This window comes from Vanellus vanellus (assembly GCF_965231255.1).
Source record: "Vanellus vanellus genome assembly, chromosome: 3".
In the NCBI taxonomy this organism is placed as follows: domain Eukaryota; kingdom Metazoa; phylum Chordata; class Aves; order Charadriiformes; family Charadriidae; genus Vanellus; species Vanellus vanellus.
The window spans coordinates 50,185,578-50,207,630 of record NC_138907.1 but is presented as its reverse complement, the minus strand read 5'-3'; the positions used below and the strand labels follow the sequence as shown (position 1 = coordinate 50,207,630).

General features: G+C 41.1%; 1 protein-coding gene across 1 annotated transcript; it reads left to right on the top strand.

The window, feature by feature from the left end:
* Positions 1 to 3,438: 3,438 nt before the first annotated feature.
* CCR6 (C-C motif chemokine receptor 6) lies at positions 3,439 to 21,652 on the top strand (the record flags this gene model as incomplete). Its single annotated transcript, XM_082480709.1, has 3 exons — positions 3,439 to 3,702; positions 6,554 to 6,625; positions 20,567 to 21,652. 3 exons carry the CDS (start codon positions 3,439 to 3,441, stop codon positions 21,650 to 21,652), a joined length of 1,422 nt encoding a protein of 473 aa, XP_082336835.1.
* Between the last annotated feature and the right edge of the window lie 401 nt (positions 21,653 to 22,053).

Here is a 22,053-nt window from a genome sequence, read left to right as displayed (position 1 = left end):
GAAATGCAGTGTCTAGCGGTGGGCATGTTGACCCTGTCCCTTCACTTTACTATAACGTTGAGAAGTCAAGGAACGGATTACACAAACTTCATGTAACCAACATTGCTTTGAGAAACTGATTACAGTTTTGGATTCTGGTTTTCTATATTTGATATTAAAAGGTAGTCTGCTAAATGATTCCTGTGATGTGTGCCTTGAGAGTTAGGGCACTTAATTCTGGCACTCAGGACTGAACAGAGAGCAGATATGCTTGAGATGAACGGACAAAAGGTGCAGAGGAGCAGCAGGACTGCTAGCAGGTAGAAGGAAATGACTGGCTGGGCCAGGTCTCATTTCAGCTAGCAATGGTCAGAGGTATTTCAGTAGAAACTGAGGTTTGAAACAGGAAAAGAAATATTGTGCTTGTGAAGTAATGAAAGAACAACACTGCTGGCCCAAATATTCCCAGCTGAGGAGCGATCCTGACTCTGAACACAGTGAGCTAGTGTCTAGGTGGTGATTCCTGGGACAGGCGCTAAAGCTTCAGGGTAGTGAGAGCCCACTGGGGGTGAGTGATGGACCAGTGCAAATTTAAAAGTCTGCCAACCCTGGTCAACAAAATGGGAGGAAGCTTTGGTGAAGCAGGAAGTGGTTAATAGTAGCAACACTTTCCCAAATCTAGGCAGTGGTGGCAACCAAAACATCCTAGGGATGAGGGATAATGGGCAGCTATCAGTTGCCAGCTTTCTCAAGTGTGTCCTCACAGATGCCCATGCTTTTTCCCTTCAGAACATGTCTGTGCTGTACAACTCAATATGATGAAGAGAAGACTAAGGTGCCTGGGCACTTGGAGCAAGATAAATGGATCCTTTGGGGGCTGCACTGTATATGGCACCTGAGCTATCTGGCATAGATTTGCACTGGGTGAGGAAGACATACTGAGAGGCCTGTTAAAAAGTCTTGGGCTTGCTGCAGATGGAGAAGTTTCCTTGCCAATGACAAGAACCATAACCAAGTTTCCAGTTTTCTGGCTGAAATCAATGCCAGAATGCCTGCATAACTGAATCTGGCCCTTCATGCTACCGGTGCCACCCGGCAGGAGAGTTGTACCTGAATATCTGGGCTAATCTCCTGCTCTTCTTCACTATCCAGCCTGTTGCCCTGTAGTATTATTTCAGTAGATTTAGCTGGGCTGCATGGTTCTCCAACATACCTGCCCCACAGCGATATCAGGTGCCTGTCTTAGTCTGGGCTAGGTTATATTTATGGAAACAAACCCATCATCTCTCAGGAACGGGATGTAAGGACATGCTTGCGTTCTCTGTGCAGCACAGGATTAATGAACAGCAGTTGCTGCTCATGTGAGGAAATGATCAGTAATAATTTCTTTTTGTTTTTCTTGTTTTTATGGCCTCTATAATCACAGTGGAAAAATCAATTTTATCAAAGCACTAACCAACTGCAAGTGACTGCTAGCAGGAAGACCTAGAGATTGAATGATAACAGCAGTTGCCCACTCTTTGAAGGGAAGTGAAAGGTGAACTATTTGCTGCAAAATGAATTCAGAGAGCTGTGTTAGCTGTTCATAGCAGAGGATCCTCTGTCAGCAGTTGCTTCCCTTGTCATTTGCTTGGCACAGCAGCCCAATGTGCGTGTACTTTCCCTCCTGATCCACGTGGAAATTCATGGATATGCTGAAGTCTCTGAAGGGACCAAGGTACTTAGCTTCTATTGACTGCAGCAAGAGTTAAGTGCACAATAATACATTTAAAGCTTATTAAAAGCAGAAAGATTTAAACATATACTTGATTATCTCACTGATCCACGTCTGACCATAGAGAGGATCTGTGATTAGGACACAAGTTCCTTCCTATAGCAATCTGCACACATGGCATCTCAGCGGTGACTCTTTAGGAACAGTAATTCCCACTGTGCAGAAGACTTGGAAAGATATTTTCCTTCTTGCAGAGCAATCTTTTGTGGGAATTTTTCTCTGGGTTCCCTGTCCTGGTTTGAGGTGAAAGAGAACTAACTTTCTGTTCTGTAATTTTACCTTTCAGCTAAGTCTCTTCTAACTAACTGAGCTCTCTGAAATTAACGGCATATTTTTCAGACAGTAGCCTGCTTCCAGAGTGATAAGACCTGATGCTTATAATTCATACCAAGGAATGGTATGCAAAGATGCTTTTGCTTGTAATTATTGCTATAATACCTAAGGCCAGTTAACTTTGTTATTTGCTCTGTTAGAGGGTTAACAGTGGAAAAACGTAGCAGGGTCACACATATGGGGAGGAGCAAACAGGACAGGTGACCCAAAGCTGACCAACAGGGTATTCCATCCCATCTGCATCACGCTCGGTATAAAAGGCAAGGGATCAAAGGGGTCAGTCTCTTTCCTTCAATGGCCGGCTTCCAAAGGTGGACTCTGCCTGTTTGTTTGCCTTTGATCCCGATCGATGCATTCCTGGATCCAGATCCTGAGTTCAGGTCTCATCCATCACTGAGTCCAGTCTGGACCAGCACTTTCCCAGTGCCTGCCGGTGATGTGATCATCATCCTGGGAGCTCTATACCGGTTTTGTATAGGTGGTATATATTTCATTATTTTCTTTTTTGATATTATTATCTTTTGTTTTTATTATTTTATGATTAATATTTCATTAAAATAGTTTAGTTTCTTTTAAACTCATAGGTCTCCTTCTCTCTCATCTTTCTTTCCTTGAAGGGAGAGGTTGGGGAGAGCATCTGTCATTCGTTTCAGTGGCCTGTCTGGCCCAAACCACAACAGATTTATGGGCGCCCAATGTGGGGCCTGACCGGGGCTTGACCAGGACTCTGACAGATTGCCTGAAAAGTTCAAATTCCAGCTTGCTCAACTGAGAGAGGATCGGATTTTTTCTACGAGAGTCTTATGGGGTTGGAAATTAAAACAGACAGCTCGCATCATGTCATTCTTAAGTGAAACATTGTGTCATGCCTTTGTTTAAAGTTAGTTGATGCAATTCTGCTTACCCTGCTGAAATGTGTTGTATGGTTTATTTCTTCTTTGTGTTTGTGTATGGTGGTTTAAACGTGCTATCCTGCTGTGGGTTTTGATGCAGATCTATAATATGATAAATTGGATAATGGTTTTATCTGCATATCTTGGGCATTACGTAATGGATTCTATTGCTAATTACACTTTTGATTTTACCTTGGGAAAGTTTGCTTTTCCCTTCAATGCCAAATTGATACCACCAGGGCTAGGGATTTTGGAAGTTATTATTACTTTCCCAACGTTGTGATTTTACTGTTGATTATCCTGAATGTGTTGCAGGGGTGGCTTTATATTAAACTTTGGTGCACGAGTAGGTGCATGGCATGCACTGCTGCTCCTCAAATCCCATGAGCCACTCAGCAGCCTGTACTGGCACAAGGCACTCCACTGCCCATACCAGCACAAGCTACTCCACCCTCGACAATGACCACCATTAGTACTCCACCTGCTCTGACAACGAGTACTGCTACTATTCAAACTCCACCAAAACAAGTTGCCCCAGTTACCAGGAAGCAGAAATGGAGGTCAGCTGGTTCCCCTGCCCCTTACAACAAAGACCAGCTTAAGCCAGATAGCACGGGAGAGAATTCTTCTGACAAAGACCTAAGAGAGGGCCCTATTAAAGCAGATCAGGGAGAGAGTCCTTCTCAGGCAACATCAATGCAGGACGAAGAATCAGACACAGCAGTAATCATTAAATCCTTCTCTATGAAGGAGTTGTGAAATATGAGAAAGGACTTTAGCTGTCATGAAGGTGAGACACTTATCTCCTGGTTGCTCTGGTGCTGGGATAATGGGGCTGATACCATAGACTTAGATGGCAGAGAAGCTAGGCAGTTGGGAAACCTGGCCAGAGACGGAGGTATCAATAATGCGATTGGGAGAAAGTCAGACACTCAGTCTCTGGAGGCAACAGGTGTCAGCTGTAAAGGGCAGGTATCCCCTTAAGGATGGTATCAAATGCTGTCCAAGCAAATGGACCACCATGGAGAAAGGTCTTAATTACATGAGAAAATTGGCTGTGTGAGAGGTGATTTATGACGACTGGTGAGTCAATGTGGACCCTGATGAAATGTCATGCAAACCTATGTTGCAGAAGTTTGTGCAGAGTGCACCATCAATGTACTCCCACGCATTGTCAACAATGATCTGGGGATGATCTGATGCTGACATACCAACTGTAAATGAAGTGGCTAACAGAGTACAACAATAAGAAGACAGTTTCCCTCATCCCCTCACTGTGGCAGCCATGGAAAAACTGGCTGAGAAAACTGAGAAAATGATCAAGAAAATAGCTAAGAAAAATGAGAAACTGTTTGATAAACTGTTGATAGAATGTCCAGGATGGAGGAAATATCCCCTCTTCCCTTGCATGGACCCACGTTGCAACCGTTCAAAGAAGATGCCCTCCTACAAGACCGGCTCAAGAGAAATAGAACATGCTATAAGATATCCTGTGGTTTTGCCTCTGTGGCTATGGAGAGAACATGAGGAAGTGGGATGGGCAACTTACCTTGGCCCTACAGGCAAGAGTACATGAATTGCAAGCTAAAACAGAGAGAGGAATTTTTCCAGGAGGATGGCTGCACTGGTCTACGGTGAGTGATTCTCTGGTCCGAGTAGAAACTTATCTGCTAGTTGTGGATACTATGCTCAATATTAGTGGGGCCCTGCCTCCAGCCAGGAGGAGGACCGGGGCAAATGAGTTTATTGGACTGTGTGGATTCGATGGCCTGGCACATTAGTATACAAAAGTATAAAGTCCTGGTGGACACTGGTGCACAATGTACCCTATTTTTATGGAGTCACAAAGAGGCAGAATCTGTCACTATTTGTGGAATGACAGGGGGATCTCAAGAACTGACTGTATTAGAGGCTGAAGTGAACCTAATTGGGAATAAATGGGAGAAGTGTCCCATTGTGACTGGCCCAGATGCTGCGTGCATCCTTGGCATAGACTACCTCAAGAAAGGGTATTTTAAAGACCCAAAAAGGTATTGGTGGGCTTTTGGCATAGCAGCTGTAGAGACTGAGGATGTTACACAGCTGTCTGCCTTACCTGGTCTATCAGATGACCCTTCTGTTGTGGGACTGCTGAGGGTTAAAGAACAGCAAGTGCCAGTTGCTACTACAGTGGTGCATTGAAGTCAGTATCGTACCAACTGAGACTCCCTGATTCCCATCCATAACCTGATTCATCAGCTAGAGAGCCAAGGAGTGATCAGCAAGACTCACTCACCCTTTAACAGTCCTATATGGCCAATGCGAAAGTCTGACAGAGAATGGAGATTAACAGTAGACTGTTGTGGCCTGAATGAAGTCACACCACCACTAAGTGTTGCCATGCTGGATGTGCTAGAACTTCAGTATCAACTGGAGTCAAAGGCAGCCAAATGTTATGCAACAATTGACATTGCTAATGTATTTTTCTCTATACCTTTATCAGCAGAGTACAGGTCACAGTTTGCTTTCACCTGGAGAGGTAACCAGTACACCTGGAATCGACTGCCTCAGGGGTGGAAATGCAGCCCCACTATTTGCCATGGACTGATCCAGACCGCACTAGAACAGGGTGAAGCTTCAGAACACCTATAATACATTGATGACACTGTTGTATGGGGTAACACAGCAGAAGTTTTCAAGAAAGGTAAAAAAATAATGAAAATTCTTCTGAAAGCAGGTTTTGCAGTAAAAAGAGATAAGGTTAAGGGGTCTGCACAAGAGATCCTGGTTTTGGGAATTAAGTGGCAAGATGGGCGTCACCAGATTCCAGTGGATGTGATTAACAAAATAACATCTATGTCCCACCTACTAACAAAAAGGAAATACAAGCCTTCTTAGGTATTTTTGGTTTCTGGAGAATGCATATTCCAGGTTACAGTCAGATTGTGAGACCTCTCCATGAAGGGACTTGAAAGAAAAATGACTTTCAGTGGGGCCCTGAGCAATGATAAACCTTTGAACAAATTAAACAAGAGATTGTGCATGCAGTAGCCCTTGGACCAGTCCGAACAGGACGGACATTAAAACTGTGCTCTGTGCTTCAGCCGGGGAGACTGGCCCTACCTGGAGCTACTGGCAGAAAGCACCAGGGGAGATTCGGTGTTGACCCCTAGGATTTTGGAGCTGGGGATACAGAGGATCTGAGGCCAACTATACTCCAACCAGAAAAGAAATATTGGCAGGATATGGAGGAGTTAGAGCTGCCTCAGAGGTAATTGGTACTGAAGCACAGCTCCCCCTGGCACCTTGATTACCAGTACTGGGCTGGGTGTTCAAGGTATAAAGTTCTTTCTACTCATCGTGCCACCTATGCTACCTGAAGTAAATGGGTTGCATTAATGACACAGTGGGGTTGAATAAGAAACCCCATTTGTCTGGGAATCATAGAATTGATCACAAACTATCCCGAAGGCAAAGACTTCAGAGTGCCACCAGAAAAGGTGGTGACATGCTAAAGAAGCCCCACCGTATAATGAACTCTCAGATAATGAGAAACAATATGCTCTGTTCACTGATGGATCTTGTCATATTGTAGGAAAACATCGAAGATGGAAAGCTGCTGCGTGAAGTCCTACCCAATGAGTTGCAGAAGTGGCTGAAGGAGAAGGTGAATCGAGTCAATTTACAGAGGTAAAAGCCATCCAGCTGGCTTTAGGCATTGCTGAACGAGAAAAGTGGCCAGTACTCTATCTCTGTACTGACTCATGGATGGTGGTAAATGCTCTGTGGGGGTAGTTAAAGCAGTGGAAGCAGAGCAACTGGCAGTGCAGAGGTAAACCCATCTGGGCTGGTGAATTGTGGCAAGATATTGCTGGCTGGCTAGGGAACCTAGTTGTAAAGGTACGTCATGTACATGACCACATACCCATGATTTGGGCCACTGAGGAATCTCAAAACAATCAGCAAATGGATCAGGCTGCTAAGATTTTCCAGACAGACTTGGACTAGGAATATAAAGGTGACCTATTTTCAGATTGGTGGGCCCATGACTCTTCAGGTCATCAAGGAAGGGATGCAACATATAAATGGGCTCGTGACCGAGGGGTGGATTTAACTATGGACGCTATTGCACAGGTTATCCGTGACTGTGAAACATGTGCCAAAATCAAGAAAGCTAAATGGTTAAAACCTTGGTGGTAGGGGGAAAATAACTGAAATATAAGCGTGGGGAGTCTTGGAAAATTGACTATATCACACACTGTCAAACTCACCAGTGTAAGCGCTACGTGCTTACAAAGGTGGAAGCAAGCACTGGATGGTTAGAAACCTGTGCTGTGCCCCATGCCACTGCCCGGAATATTATCCTGGGCCTTGAAAAGCAAGTCTTGTGGCATCATGGTACTCCAGAAAGAATTGAGGTGAACAATGGGACTCATTTTATAAACAGTCTTACAAGTAATTGGGCCAGAGAATACGGCATTGAGTGGATATATTATATCCCCTATCATACACCAGCTTCTGGGAAAATTGAATGACACAATGGACTGTTAAAAACCACCCCCCCATTGCTTTCTGGGTAGAACTTTTAAAAACTGGGACAAGCATTTAGCACAAGCTACCTGATTAGTTAACACCAGGGGATCCATCAATCGAGGTGGTCCTGCTCAATCAGACCTTTTATTTATTGTAGAAGGGGATAAAGTCCCTGCGGTGCATGAAAGGACTATGCTGGGGAAAACTTTGGATTTTTCCTACTTCAGGCAAAGGCAAACCCATTTGCAGGACTGTTTTTGCTCAAGGACCTGGATGCACTTGGTGGGTGATGATGAAGAATGGAGAAGTTCAATGTGTGCCTCAAGGAAATTTAACCCTGGGCGAGAATACTCAGTTTTGAGCTGCATGATGTTAATTGCTGCATAATACTAACAGTGTTCAATAAGTGTTTTTCAGGATAACATAGTGGTGATGAAACCTGAGCTAGCTTCATCAAGTGGTGTCCAGCAAACTCTTTGAGGTGGACATTCGACCCGTGGGCACAAACAATGATGAATTTCATACCAGCTTTCCTGCCCTGAAAGTCACAGAATCACGGAGTTTTCAGAGTTGGAAGGGATCTCTAGAGATCATCTAGTCCAACTCCCCTGCCAAAGCAGGATTGCCCAGAGCACATTACTCAGGACTGCATCCAGGCGGGTCTTGAAAATCTCCAGAGAAGGGGACTCCACAACCTCCCTGGGCAGCCTGTTCCAGTCCTCCGCCACCCTCACCGTAAAGAAGTGTTTCCGTGTATTTGAACGGAACTTCCTGTGTTCTAACTTGTGCCCATTGCCCCTCGTCCTGTCACTGGGAACCACTGAAAAGAGCCTGGCTCCATCCTCCTTCAACCCACCCTTTAGATACTTGTACGCCATAATAAGGTCTCCCCTCAGCCTTCTCTTCTCCAGGCTAAAGAGTCCCAGCGCTCTCAGCCTTTCCTCATAAGGGAGATGCTCCAAGCCCTTAATCGTCTTAGTTGCCCTTTGCTGGACTCGCTCCAGCAGTTCCCTGTCCCTCTTGAACTGGAGAACCCAAAACTGGACACAGTATACCAGTTGTGGCCTCACCAGTGCAGAGTAGAGGGGGAGAATGACCTCCTTCGACCTACTGGCCACACTCTTCCCTATGCAGCCCAGGATTCCATTGGCCTTTTTGGCAACAAGGGCACATTGCTGGGCCATGGATAATTTACTGTCTACCTAGTCTGCTATGACAGATGAAATTCTGCAATTATAAACTAAATGAGCTTAACAAACTTTTGTGTATAAGGATAAATCATATAAAATAGTGATTTGTGTATATATATATATGTATGTGTATATATCTGAAGATAAAAAAAAGTAATAGTGATCTGAGCATGATGCAAATGGTATGGAATAAGGTGTGGAATCTCCTGGTTTGAGGTGAAAGAGAACTAACTTTCTGTTCTGTAATTTTACCTTTCAGCTAAGTCTCTTCTAACTAACTGAGCTCTCTGAAATTAACAGCATATTTTTCAGACAGTAGCCTGCTTCCAGAGTGATAAGACCTGATGCTTATAATTCATACCAAGGAATGGTATGCAGAGAGGCTCTTGCTTATGTTTATTGCTATAACACCCAAGGCAGCTAAGCCCTGTTGGAGGGTCAGAAGTGGAAAAGCGTAGAGGGGTCGCACATACAGGGAGAAGCGGACAGGACAGGTGACCCAAAGCTGACCAACAGGGTATTCCATCCCATCTGCATCACGCTCAGTATAAAAGCCGAGGGATCAAAGGGGTCAGTCTCTTTCCTTCAATAGCTGGCTTCCAAAGGTGGACTCTGCCTGTTTGTTTGCCTTTGATCCCAATTGGTGTGTTCCTGGATCCAGATCCTGAGTTCAGGTCTCATCCATTACTGAGTCCAGTCTGGGACTTTCCCAGTGCCTGCCGGTGATGTGATCGTCATCCTGGGAGCTCTATACTGGTTTTGTATAGATGGTATATATTTCATTATTTTCTTTTTTGATATTATTATCTTTTGTTTTTATTATTTTATGATTAATATTTCATTAAAATAGTTTAGTTTCTTTTAAACTCATAGGTCTCCTTCTCTCTCATCTTTCTCTCCTTGAAGGGAGAGGTTGGGGAGAGCATCTGTCATTTGTTTCAGTGGCCTGTCTGGCCCAAACCACGACGTTGCCTCAGGTCATTTGTGTCGTTAGTGCTTACAGACTGCACTATGGTGTAGAAGTTAAATGAGGGAGCCATTGTCTCATCGAAGCCAACCCCTCCAATTTGTCTTTATGATTGGGAAAATCACAGTGCATGAGCTGAAAAGCACATGCTGCATCTTGGTTCACACTGGAGGAAAGAAATCTTCTTTGAGCTGTATCCAGCCAATGTGGGGACTGCATATCGTGCAAACACAATTTCAAATTTCATTGTTCCATTTCAGCATTTGTGGTTTTAGGTGGGAGCCAGGATTCCAGATGCCTTAAAATTTCCATACTAAACAACCAATTGCCTCATTAGTTATATAAGCACCATTTAAACTCTATCTTGTAGTTCTTACTCAGGCCATGAAGGCCGCTGCTGTGGAAAGAGAGGTGATTGGGGCATTCCATGGTCTGGGTCTCTTGTAGAAACAGTCATATAAAGAAAGTACAACTGTAAAAAAAAAAAAAAAAAAAAAAAAATCAGGTCAATGAATTCAACATACTCAGGTTGAAATGTCAGTGCTTGGGAGTACAGACTGATGACAGGCTTTGAGAAACTACTCTGGTAGTTATTTCAATGAGACATGAAACAGAGAGTGAGCAACTGAGAGAGCAAGAAAAAAAACGTTACCGCAATAGGTATGGTCTGACTACAGCACCAAAAACACAGAAATTATGTCAGCGACTGCATATTTAACTCTGCTTGTCTCTTTGTCTTGTGTTTGCAGCATTTCTGATACGGAAACTCACTTTTCCTCTACACCTTAATGTAAGTTAGTCATACATTGGCAGGCAATTCAGCAGAAATTTTGCAGGGGACCATTTACTTCAGAAGGCGGCACTTATTTGGAAATATTTTTGCAATATTTTGTCGTCTTTGTGGTGATACCTTTCATTAAAAAAATTAGATCCACTTCAGCAAGAACCTGGTTTTAAGCTTTTCAGTGTAGCTGTTGTGTTAAACTTGGTCTCATAATGACATATTATGTAAGTTTTGCAGTAACATGGGCTTGGTTTCATGGATTCATTGGTCCAGATGGGATCAAAGAATGTTGTAGTAGGTATTTCTGATATGTAAATCTCCACTGGGCAGGGGAGACACAGGAATGAAGCCGCTTTCCCCCACCATGGCCTCAGAAAGAACATTGACAATGAAAGCAATCTCTTCCCACTGAGGAAAAGAAAACATCTGGGTGGTGCACAGCTGTACGCAAAGCATTGCACAGGTGGTGGAGAATAAGGGACTGGGACTCGTCTTATATTTTCTTCCTTCAGATTTCAGGAACAAACATACATATTCTGGTCCATATAACAGTTTCTTGTGTGCAGAGAACGTAGATAAATGAGATTACGAGTGCCTGGCATCTTCATTCAGTTACCCCTTGGCAATACAAGGATTGTATCACTCCTTTCATCACTGTAAAGGTTCATTACTTCTGGCATAACCTTGGGAGGTGTTTTCACCAGATATAGTTCTTAAATCTCTTTAAGATAAGCAGCTGAAGGGCAATAGCAGGAAACAGACCAAATACAACATGATGCAGGTAAAAGTTCTTAGATTAAAGGAGTATAACTGATAAGAAATTGTCTGCTCAAGTTGTTTCTTAGCGGAAAAAGCATTATTTCAATAAACCAGGTTTTTCCTTCAGAATGCCTTTAGCTATCCCCGAAACGTTTTGATGAAAAATTTAAATATGTTAATTGCAAAATGCTGCCTTAATGTCTCATGGGAGTTGTTGTTCCTCATGAATTCCAATCCTTTTCCTATCTAGGCTTTTGTGAGACCTTAGACCATGGAATGACATTACTTATTGCCTACTTTCTCTATCCAAAGCTAGGAAACGTAGTCTGGTTGGTAAGCTCAGACTACAAAAGAGAATAAAAGCATAAATAACTGTATAATAACCCATCTGTGCATCTTGGTGCTTTTTACAAACCGGCATTTTTGCTGTAAAAGCTTCTATAAAAAATCTGACAATTTTTTGTTTAAAACTTTTGTTTTCATCAACATTTTCTCCAAGAAAATAAAATATTTTTACAGCTTTTCTGAAGCCAGTGATTATCAATGGGAGGACACACTTACTGCTTTTTATGCTTCTTTCTGGAAGCCAGGCCAGCTAGGAGCTCAGCTGGTTCTAAGAAGTGATGCTGCAGTGAAGCAGAGGAGTGCTCTGAATATGACTGTGCTCCTCCTTCAGAAATTCTGCATTCAGTCTGAGAAGAAATGACCTCTGAATCTTTACCGTTTTCACATGACCAACAAACTGCTTCCCATCAATTTTTTTTTTAGTCTCCCTCCATTTTTAAATTAAATAGCAAGTGCATTGGCGGAAAAAAAACAATGGACTGTGAAGTTTTAGAAATGCAATCATATGTCTTGGGCTAGGTGCAAGAGCTAAACACTGATTATGCAGTCCCTCTCCTTCCCAAGTGCCCTATTTACAACCCTCACCCATTTAATTTCCTGAGCCCTATTTGATCCCGTGGTAAAAAACCCTGTAGAAGGCCTCAGGAGGGCTCTGTCTTCTCTAACTGGTTTGACAGAGGTGATCAAGTAATTAAAACATTGATGGGTGCCAGTCAACGTGGGATGGCTGTCAGTGGTGGGATCGTGCCATTTCAGTCCCTGACACCTCATAATGTGTGAGTAGGACTGCATCTGACATGAGGGGGTAGATGGAATCAGGTGGGAGTGAGGCTGAAAATACGAACAAAAAAGATCAAAGGGGAAGCAAGTGAGTGGTGCTACAAAATGTAATGCTGGAGAGAAACTATGAAGACAACAAGAGATGGAAATAAGAGAAATCTAGAAAAGCTGAACAAAGAAACAGGAAGAAATAGGGAGAACAAAAAGTTAGATACAGAAATACTGAAACCAGAAAAAGCATGGTTGACAGGGAGTGAAAAAACAGATGCAAAGAATAGCAAGAAAGTTTGGAAGAATTACTGAGAAAAAATGTATTGACAACATAGGATGGTAATGCTATAAAAAAATCAAATAGGTAACATAAACAACCTGAAAGTAAATATATAGTTTCTGTTTTGTATTCTGAAAGAATAATGGAGAGACCAGAACCTCAGCTGATGGCTAGATTTTTGAATCAGATTGGACTGATCTAAATTTAACTGAATGAACATTAAAGCAGGATGGAACAGGGTGGAGGGGGTGTGCTGCCTTTCTTTTACAGTTAAAAAACCCCAATGTCCTGAGTCATTCCAGAAGAAACATATGGATTCTGGAATAACTCAGGTGGTGGTTTTGTTTTCCTTATCTTTCAATACTTTCTTTCCTTAATTAGTGGTGGCAGAAAACTAACATGTGGTGAGATTTGAGAAACCACGATAACCATATTAGCTAAACGAGAGTAGATTTCCTTTCAGAGCTCTAACATATGAACAAAACCTAACTACATGTGGGGGCTTCATTTGCATAACATGCAGATTTTCAAATAGTTGCGTTAAAAAGAAAAAACCCTTTCCACTTGCCACAGCATGAAGGTGAAGCACAAAGCGCCTGCAAGGAAGGCTGTCTGGTCTTTGTAACTGGGTCAAAAGAAAACGTGCTGAGAAGGTAAGTCGGACTCATTACCATGCACTAACTTTAGTATTCACCTACACGGTGAATTCTTCACCTTCTGACAGACTGTTATTCATGCTGAATATTGAATATATTGCAGGCTAAAAGCACAAGATACATTTAAATTAGAAAACACCCGAATACAGAACAATATGAGCAACAGTTTTTGTAATGGATCAGCAAAAAATCTGATTTATCTTTTAATTAAGGATTAAAATTCTGATTTATCTTTTAATGACTCTCATTCCATGAAATAGTGTTGATAATATTCAGCTGCTTCACAGGCTAATCTGTTAGCATTCCAAAAGTCGGTTGTTGTCTGAGATGCTGGAAGCTGTTAGTAGCAGCAGAAGTGCCTGTTTGAATATGGACTACAATCATCATGGACTTAGTTGGTGATTTGAAATCACATACATTTTTGTAATACAGAGGGATTTTCTACTTCTAATACTCTTTATTTGTTGCTTACATGACTGTCATGGGCTTGGTTCGTCTTTGTGTAATGAAGTTTGTTTTGCAAGATGCAGATCCGTCTCTTCAGTCCCAGAGTTATGAGAAAGAAGCGTTTAAAAGGCCCACAGTGAAATGGCCCACAATGAAATATCGCCACATTCTTTTACCGCCATAGAATGTACTCCTACTCTGATTTTGTTGCTTTTACCAGGATTTAAGCACATGTTTCAAAATGTCAGACGCCGTGAGCAGCAATCAGTGTTTTGCTTCAGGCAGCATTTAGACAGAGAGTGAGTTGTTCGTAAACAGGATCTAGGCTGTCACATATAGCCATGAAAGTATATGCACATCAGCTTATCAAGAGTAAACGTACTATTCTTTGCAGCACTTGAGACAGTAGATTTAAAAATGAAGCTTGCATTTGCTTTCCAAAACAGTCCGGAAAATACCTTATGAGCCTCATCTGAAGCCCAAATCAAGTTAATTGGATGATTTTCGTTACTACATTTTGACATGCAAATAAGAGCAAGTTAGCAAAACAGTACAAAAATGTAGTTACAAAAAAGTTAAAGCCCCTCTTAGCAAAGGTTAAAAGGGTGGGCTGAAAACTTGTGATGTTTTAATGATGGAAATTGTTATGAATTATGAATAAATAATACAGTGAAAAGTACTTCACTGTTGTGATTAAGGACGTCTCGAAAGATTCACAAGATCTGGGCACCTTGCCAATCGTCTTAATGCAGAAAACCAAAAGAGAGTGCAGTTATTTAGCACCGTCCACCACATCGTTGCTCACACAGCCTCCCCACTCACAGCCCTGTCTCTTCACTGCCCTCTCACATCGACCAACAGCTCAGCTCTCCGCGCTGAGGAGAGTTCATAGGCCAGTTAAAACACAGGTGTCCTTCAGCAACTGCTGCAAATCACTAAATCTGGACTGCTTCAGATAGTTAAGATACATTGCTGAGCATGGTGGCTGCTAAGAGTACAAGAACTGTCCCACAGACCAAAGGTCCATTCAGTGCCATGTCCTACTTCTGAAGATAGCCAGATGCAGATGCCTGGGGAGAAGAACATCCGCCTCTGGACTTGGTTTTCGATATCCTTGCAGCTTTCAGGAATCTGTCTTTTGACCATTGCTGCACCCTGGTCCCCTAAGTGCAGCTGCTAGTTTGATTTATCAATAGAAATCTAAAATGGAGATAGTATTAGTCGTCTGCTACAATTGTTCCTCTTGGCCTTTTATGTTTACTGCTTGTCTCTGCACTGAAACTCACACATTTTCTTTCCTCCATGTAACTGGACTTTACCAAACCATATTGCAAATGCTCGACTATTTTACGGATTTAGTCATAACCTTCCCCAGATTTGTGATGACAGGGAACAGTTTAGTCCAAGAAGCAATAAGCAGGCCAAATTAATCTTATAGTGAGCCCACTGAAGTTATTTGAGTCACAATCCATATAGATTTCACACTCTTTCTTTTTTCCTTTGTATGCATCAAACAGTGCAGATATTGCTTTTCAGCAGTAACAATCAGAACATGCGTGCACTTTGTCCACATATACACACACGTACAAGAAAAAACAAGACTCCCATTTCAGGGTTTTTAAGTATCTCCGTGTTGTTCTATGCAAATATGGTGGGATTTTGTGATAGTTGAAGTCAAGGTCTTGGATCCTGTGAAAATCACCTGTCAAGAACACAAAAAGTGCCCGTTTAAATGATTATGAACCATTAGGACATGACACTTTAAGTCTACCAAGTTACATTTTGACACTAAGCAGGTTTTTTTGTTTCGTTCACTGGGTACGGTTAGCGGAAAGCAACACCATACATAAGCTGCTAGGGAGCCACTGCTGTTGTGATACGCTCAGTTTTGAAAAAAAGACAAGCGTGACATCTATCATCCTGCATTTCTTTAGGTCCAGCATTCTATTAATTTGATAATATCCCACAAGGTTGCCTGTATTAATGCCATCTGGTGCCTCTAATGAGGTCACAAGCTGCAACTGAATGTTCACACGCACCATTTCTAAAATAAATAAGATGTTTGAACGGTGCTTTTACTAGTTTTTGGTTTTCCTGCTAATGCAAACATCTAGGTTGTCATAAGAAACCAAAGTCTGGAAGAGAAATGTTTATAGCTTTTAAGATTCAGGAATCATAAAATGAAATATTTTCAAGTCTAGTTCCATCTAACTTTGACAACAGACCTGAACAGCACGCACACAAACAGCAAATGTTTTTCTTCAGAAAAGAGCTCTTATTCAATTTGATAATTAACACTTTTCTCAGTTTTGCAGTTCTACTGTTACGTGATCTTGTTTAAATGATTAATGATTAAACTGCTCATCTCCATGACATTAAGTGCACCCTTTGCAAAAATAGGCCGTCATTCAGAGTGTTCTGAGCACAGTGACAATTAACACTACTTTTTAAGATTCCAATGCTAGCTTGATTTTTTAAAAACTAGTATCATTACATAGATAGCCTAATTAGCAAAAGACTTGCCTCCAGCTTGTATTTTCCTTTACGAAAAAAACAGGTTATTGTTATTGCTTGTCAGGAGGAAGTGGTGATTATTTCAATTTAACGCTGTACTGTTAACTAGTGCTGTTATTTCTTGTTTTTCAAATTAAAGTGTACTCCTGTTGAGGCTGATGGTAAATGTGCTTGAGGTAGCCACAAAAGAATGTAACAGAATCACACATCCTCTTTCACCTGATCTTCAGACAGTTTTCAAATCTGGTAAGTACTAAAATAAAATAGCTAATCTACAATGTATCTCTGTGTGATGAATTTATTAAAGTGAACAAGTAAGTAAGAGTGTAATTACATTGGTGGGTAATGCTTAAAAAATACTTATTCGCTCCCACCAAGTGCTGAGAATCTTTTTCCTTATAGAAATCTGTCTTTTTCCTGAATTCTTTCTTTATCCATTGTCATTTGCTTCTGTATTCAAATAATGTATTTCTATTTAAGATTGTAGTTTAGTCTTACTTTTGAGTACTCACGTATTGCTTTCATACTGAAAAGAAATACAATAATGTAGATAAAGCGGAAAAATAGTAAGCTAAAAAATTCAAAGCTTATATATTTAATATTCAGAACACAAGTATGTTTGTGTGCACATGCATAAACATGTTCCCATATGTAGTACATAAACAATGATAGAACACACACACCCCTCCTTATGTATATGGAAATTTATTTTTTGTAATTACCTAATACATTAATGTTAAATAAAGCCATAAATATGCACATTATAAATTACAAAGTTGCCTATTGAAAGACTGTTAGAAAGATTTAAATTGAAAAGAGTATTGTGTTTAGAATAGTTCTGATTCAACATCCTTTGCAGCAAGTGTGTCTTCTTAATAACTTTAGTGAATGCTATTTCAAATTCAGAAAAGGAAATCAGCTCGAGAGATTTAAATCAGTTCCTAAATCTGATCTCTGCAATTCTAGTTTCAGTTTGAGTCCTTCTCTACAAATCTCACACCAACCATCCTCAAGAAGATTCTGCTGGACAGTAGAGGTCATTTTCTGAATAAATGTGTGACTGATGGTGCCTTTGTGAACTCCTGTAGCATCAGGGAGCGTACACAGCTCTCTCGTGGTGAGTAGTCATTGTTTCCTACAGGCTTTCTGCTGAGCTCTTCTGAGGACTAGACAGCCCTTCTTCAGTGCTAACTTGAAGAGTTCTCCTTTCTTAGTCCTCCGTGGAAAACACCCACGCTCCCTTTCTTCTATGTGTCTTCACCCTGTTTTCTTCCTTCTACATGTCCTACACTAATGTTTGAGAGTGGCTTTGGCTAAGTGGAATGAAGAGTGACTGTTTTGTAGAGAACATATGCTGTCAGGCTCTCTTTGTATATTTTAACCATGTATGTCCTAGAAAGATATGAATGACAGAAACCTTGGAAGGTATTTTTCTTGCAATAATAAAATAACAGTTTCTAAAACAATAATAAAATAACAGTTTCTACCCCTTTAGAGCTAACTGAAGAGTTACTGTAGTTGCAGCCAAGAGCAAAGGATAACAGAAACACAAAGCAAGGGCACGAGTGTCTGCCTGGATGGGGTCAAAGGAGGGTAAAGCAGCAGATAGAGACTAGAGTAGCTCAAAGATGGGCTAGGGGACTACAGCCCTGGGTGAACTGTACAACTTACTTGCTTGCCTTATACATCCTTGCACTTCTGAGAGACACTTTAAATCATGTAAAGCTTGCTCCAGAAGGTGTTTAAGTGTTTTCAGGCTGTCATATTCTTGCAGCTTCTAAAAATCAGCTTCAAAAAGTCAGCAGAGGAAGCTGGAGAGGTGTGGTTAAGGATTTTTTTAAAGGGCAGAAAAGCCAGAGAAGCTGTGATGCTTACGCAACATTATATAGTATGGGTCTTTACCCATATGCACCCCTCTGTCATGAGCCAGCCTCCCCACATGACTCATAGAGAGTCTCATCCTCGTTATACTTTTGGAGAGTGTTCAGTCCTTTCCCTCCCCCAACTTCCCAGTTATAGCTGGACTGCATCTGCCCCACTTTTACAGATTATCTGTCTCTCCCTCTCTTTCACAATTCAAGTAATTCCCAAACAGGAAGGATTTGTTTGTCTAGACTTAAAGTTGACCCACGCACGCTTCCTAATTAGCAACATAACTAACAAAAAGCAGAGAAAGTCTAGATGAAACTGCCATTCACAGCCTTAGCAAATATGGGACCTCACGTCATCCAGTCCCTGCAATCACTGCGCTGCTGGTATGTGCCACTCCCACAGAGCAGCTAATGGAAAGGGGGGCTGAGCTCACGCAGGGGAATGCCGAGGAACTAAATCTCCTGCCCTCGGGGTCCTGTGTGAGGTTAAACAAGTCATTTAAGCCCAGCTTTGCATGTGTGGCCACCAATGGCATGTTCCCCATTTTAGGTATCTGTGACTTGAGACTCTGTGGTCTTGATTTGCAGAAGTCTGAGCCTGGCTGCAACCAGAGTCAATGGACTGAATCCTTTACATAACTGAAGTCCTTCATAATGCTAAGCACTCTTAAAAGTGATGTTGGGGGCGGGACAGGTGTCTCAAACTGAACATCTCCAGTGGATTCTTACTGTAATGACTCAGGGTTCAGGCTCCTTCCCTGTAAAATAAAGGTAATAATACTTCCTCACCACAGGATGTTGTGCAAATTAATTAATTACCATTTGTAAAATACTTAGTTATCACAGTGATAAAGAAAATAAATTATTTTCATAGAGTGCAGTCTATAACGCAAAAATCTGCACCCAGAACAAAGACAAAACAACACTAGTGCTCAGTCTGTTCCTATGTTGTGTAACATCCTTTACGCTAAAAGTCGCAATTATCCTGGCATTCTCAATTTACCTCAGTAGTGTAATAAAAAAGGGCAAGTAATGTGATGGTAAAAGTGCTGAGACACACTGACAAAATGCCAGAGTGAAAAAAAAAATAAAAATAAAGTGCCAAATTACTGTTACGGAGTATACTAAAGTACTGCTGGTTATTTGTTCCATATTTCCCTCAACACACTAATTGCCATTGTCATTCAGCATTTCTGAATATAAATTTAATTTAGTCTAATTTCTTATGGTGCAAAGTCAAAGTGAAGTAAGTCACATATTCTCATATTGCTTTTTAGCTCTATGAATAAACCTTCTATATGCAAGAGTGTGCTCTTAATGATACTGATACAAACCTTCCACTTCCCACAACTGCACATTGTGCTGCAGAGATGTGTGATTTGTTGAGATGTTCCTGTGTATTATTGATATAGTTGAAGTGATGAGATTCTTTTCTGAATTAATGTTTTATTTCCGATTGTGCTTTTCTACTTGTTCTTATTCCTTGGGCTGGTTTCCCAATCCAATCTACTTTATTTTCTTTTCAGAAATCCTTGGGAAAGTATTTTGAAGTTCTTCTCAACATATTTTTCTTTCTCAGAAGTGTACTGGCAAAATGAATTTTGTAAGTACTTAGTCAATAGACTGTATTAGTACACCAATACAGCAATGAATTTGAAAGTCCCAGCTCTTTGGGGCTGCTGCTCCAAATGCCCTAATCTCAGGAGTGATTAGCTGAAGAGGTGTTTCTGACAGCAGAGTTCACTGTCAAAGCACACTGTTTGCTGGGTTAGCACTCTCCTAGAGTAACTACAGGTTTGGCGACTGTGGTGCAGGTAACTGTGTCTCAGGCTACTCATCCTGGATTGCCTGTCTAGCTGAATGGAGAGAAGTGATCATCTGGGGGCTTGATTTAGTCAAGCTACGTTAGTGTGAAACGTGTAACATGCCAGAAAGGCCTGTTCTCCTTCCTTGATGGTAAAGGAAGTCTAGCCCTCTACTTCAAATTCACATGTTTACACTGTAGAGTCTTCTATGACAGCAGAACTAATCCTTTCTGTATAATTTATTTAGAGAAGGAAACCTTTGGGCCATCCAAAAAGGTTACCTCCATGTTCATATTTGAATTAAGATTTTATGAGATTCCTTAGTTAATTCTTACAAGTCTCCTCTGCAGTGTTAAATGCATTTGTCATCGGGGTGTGTGGTCGGTGGAAACAGTGTAAAACATGTAGTGTTGGAGGAAACAACAGTGATGTGGACTATCTTGAGATGAGTTTGATACAGGCTTGAAGCTGAGGTGTGGTAAGAACTGGACAGAAGTATAACAGTTATCATAAAGAAAATGTTGCTTCCATTTCAAATCAGCAAGCTGCATAATACTTGTATACTAATTTCTGAAAGATTTCCAAAGTAGCATGTATTTGTATGACTTTGTTATCTATCATCTTTCTACTATATAGAAATTAGAGATCAAAACCTATATGTTAACTGGTGATCTTCTTTTTTACAGACAGAGCCTTGTAGCACAGATGATCTGTATTATTCAGACTATGCTTCTCTAATCACACAACCTTGTTCTAAGTTGGAAGTCAGGAACTTCACAAGAGCATTTCTGCCAGTTGTGTATTCGTTGATTTGTGTCATCGGCCTCGTTGGTAACATCTTTGTAGTGATGACCTTTGCTTTCTACGAAAGAACCAAATCCATGACAGATGTGTACCTCTTCAACATGGCCATAGCAGACATACTGTTTGTTCTCACTCTCCCACTGTGGGCAGTGAATTATGCTGCTGATGAATGGATTTTTGGTGATTTCATTTGCAAAATGAGCAGAGGTATCTATGCAATCAATTTCAGCTGTGGAATGCTGCTTTTGGCCTTTATCAGCGTGGACCGGTACATTGCTATCGTACAAGCGACAAAGTCATTTAAACTCAGGGCAAGAACACTTGCATACAGTAAACTCATCTGTTTGGTCGTGTGGGTATCATCAATTTTAATCTCTAGCTCCTCTTTTCTATACAGTGAAAGTTACAGCTTCTCCACCAATGAAACCAAAGAGATTTGTGATCAGAGATTTGACAGAATGTCTCAAAGCACGATGCTGAAATCTCTGCTGCTGTATATACAAGTTGGATTTGGATTTTTTATACCTTTCATATTCATGATTTTTTGCTATACGTTCATTGTCAAATCCTTACAACAAGCTCAGAATTCCAAAAGAAACAAAGCAATCCGTGTGATTGTATTAATTGTAGCTGTTTTCCTAGTTTGCCAGGTCCCTTACAATGTTGTTCTTCTCGTGATAGCCATAAATATGGGCAAGACAGGTAAATCTTGTGACAGTGACAAGATAATGGCCTATGTGAAATACACGACTGAAGCCATAGCATTTTTACACTGTTGCGTGAATCCTGTGCTCTATGCATTTATTGGAGTAAAGTTCAGAAGTTATTTTGTGAAGGTAATGAAGGACCTATGGTGCATGAGATACAAGAAATACAATAAACGTAGTTCAAGGACAAACTCTGATGTTTATCATTCAAGACAGACTAGTGAAATTCTGACTGACAATGGATCTTCTTTTACTATATAGTACAATTTGGACAACATTATTGCTGAAGGACTTTTCTCACCGAGCAAACCAAATCAGTGTCACTGTGCCTGTGACAGCAAGTCCTTTGGGCTTCTCTGCACTGCTAAGGGAGATCCCACAATCTACAACTCCTTTCAGGAAAAGAATTAAAATAAAAGAATAACACTGTCCTGTAGAAAACTGAAATCTTATTCACCTTCTTAACATTCAAGCTCTTCTAAAGTGCACTCTCAGAATTATTAGGAAAGAGAAGTTTACAGTGGAGCCACACTTGTTTTCTACAGAAAAATTGCATTTTGTCTGTCCTACATCACTGAAATATCCTGAAAGTATTAAGCAAATGAATCAGGTTATGTCCAACCTCATTCTACTTACATTTATGCTGTTTCTGTTAATTACTT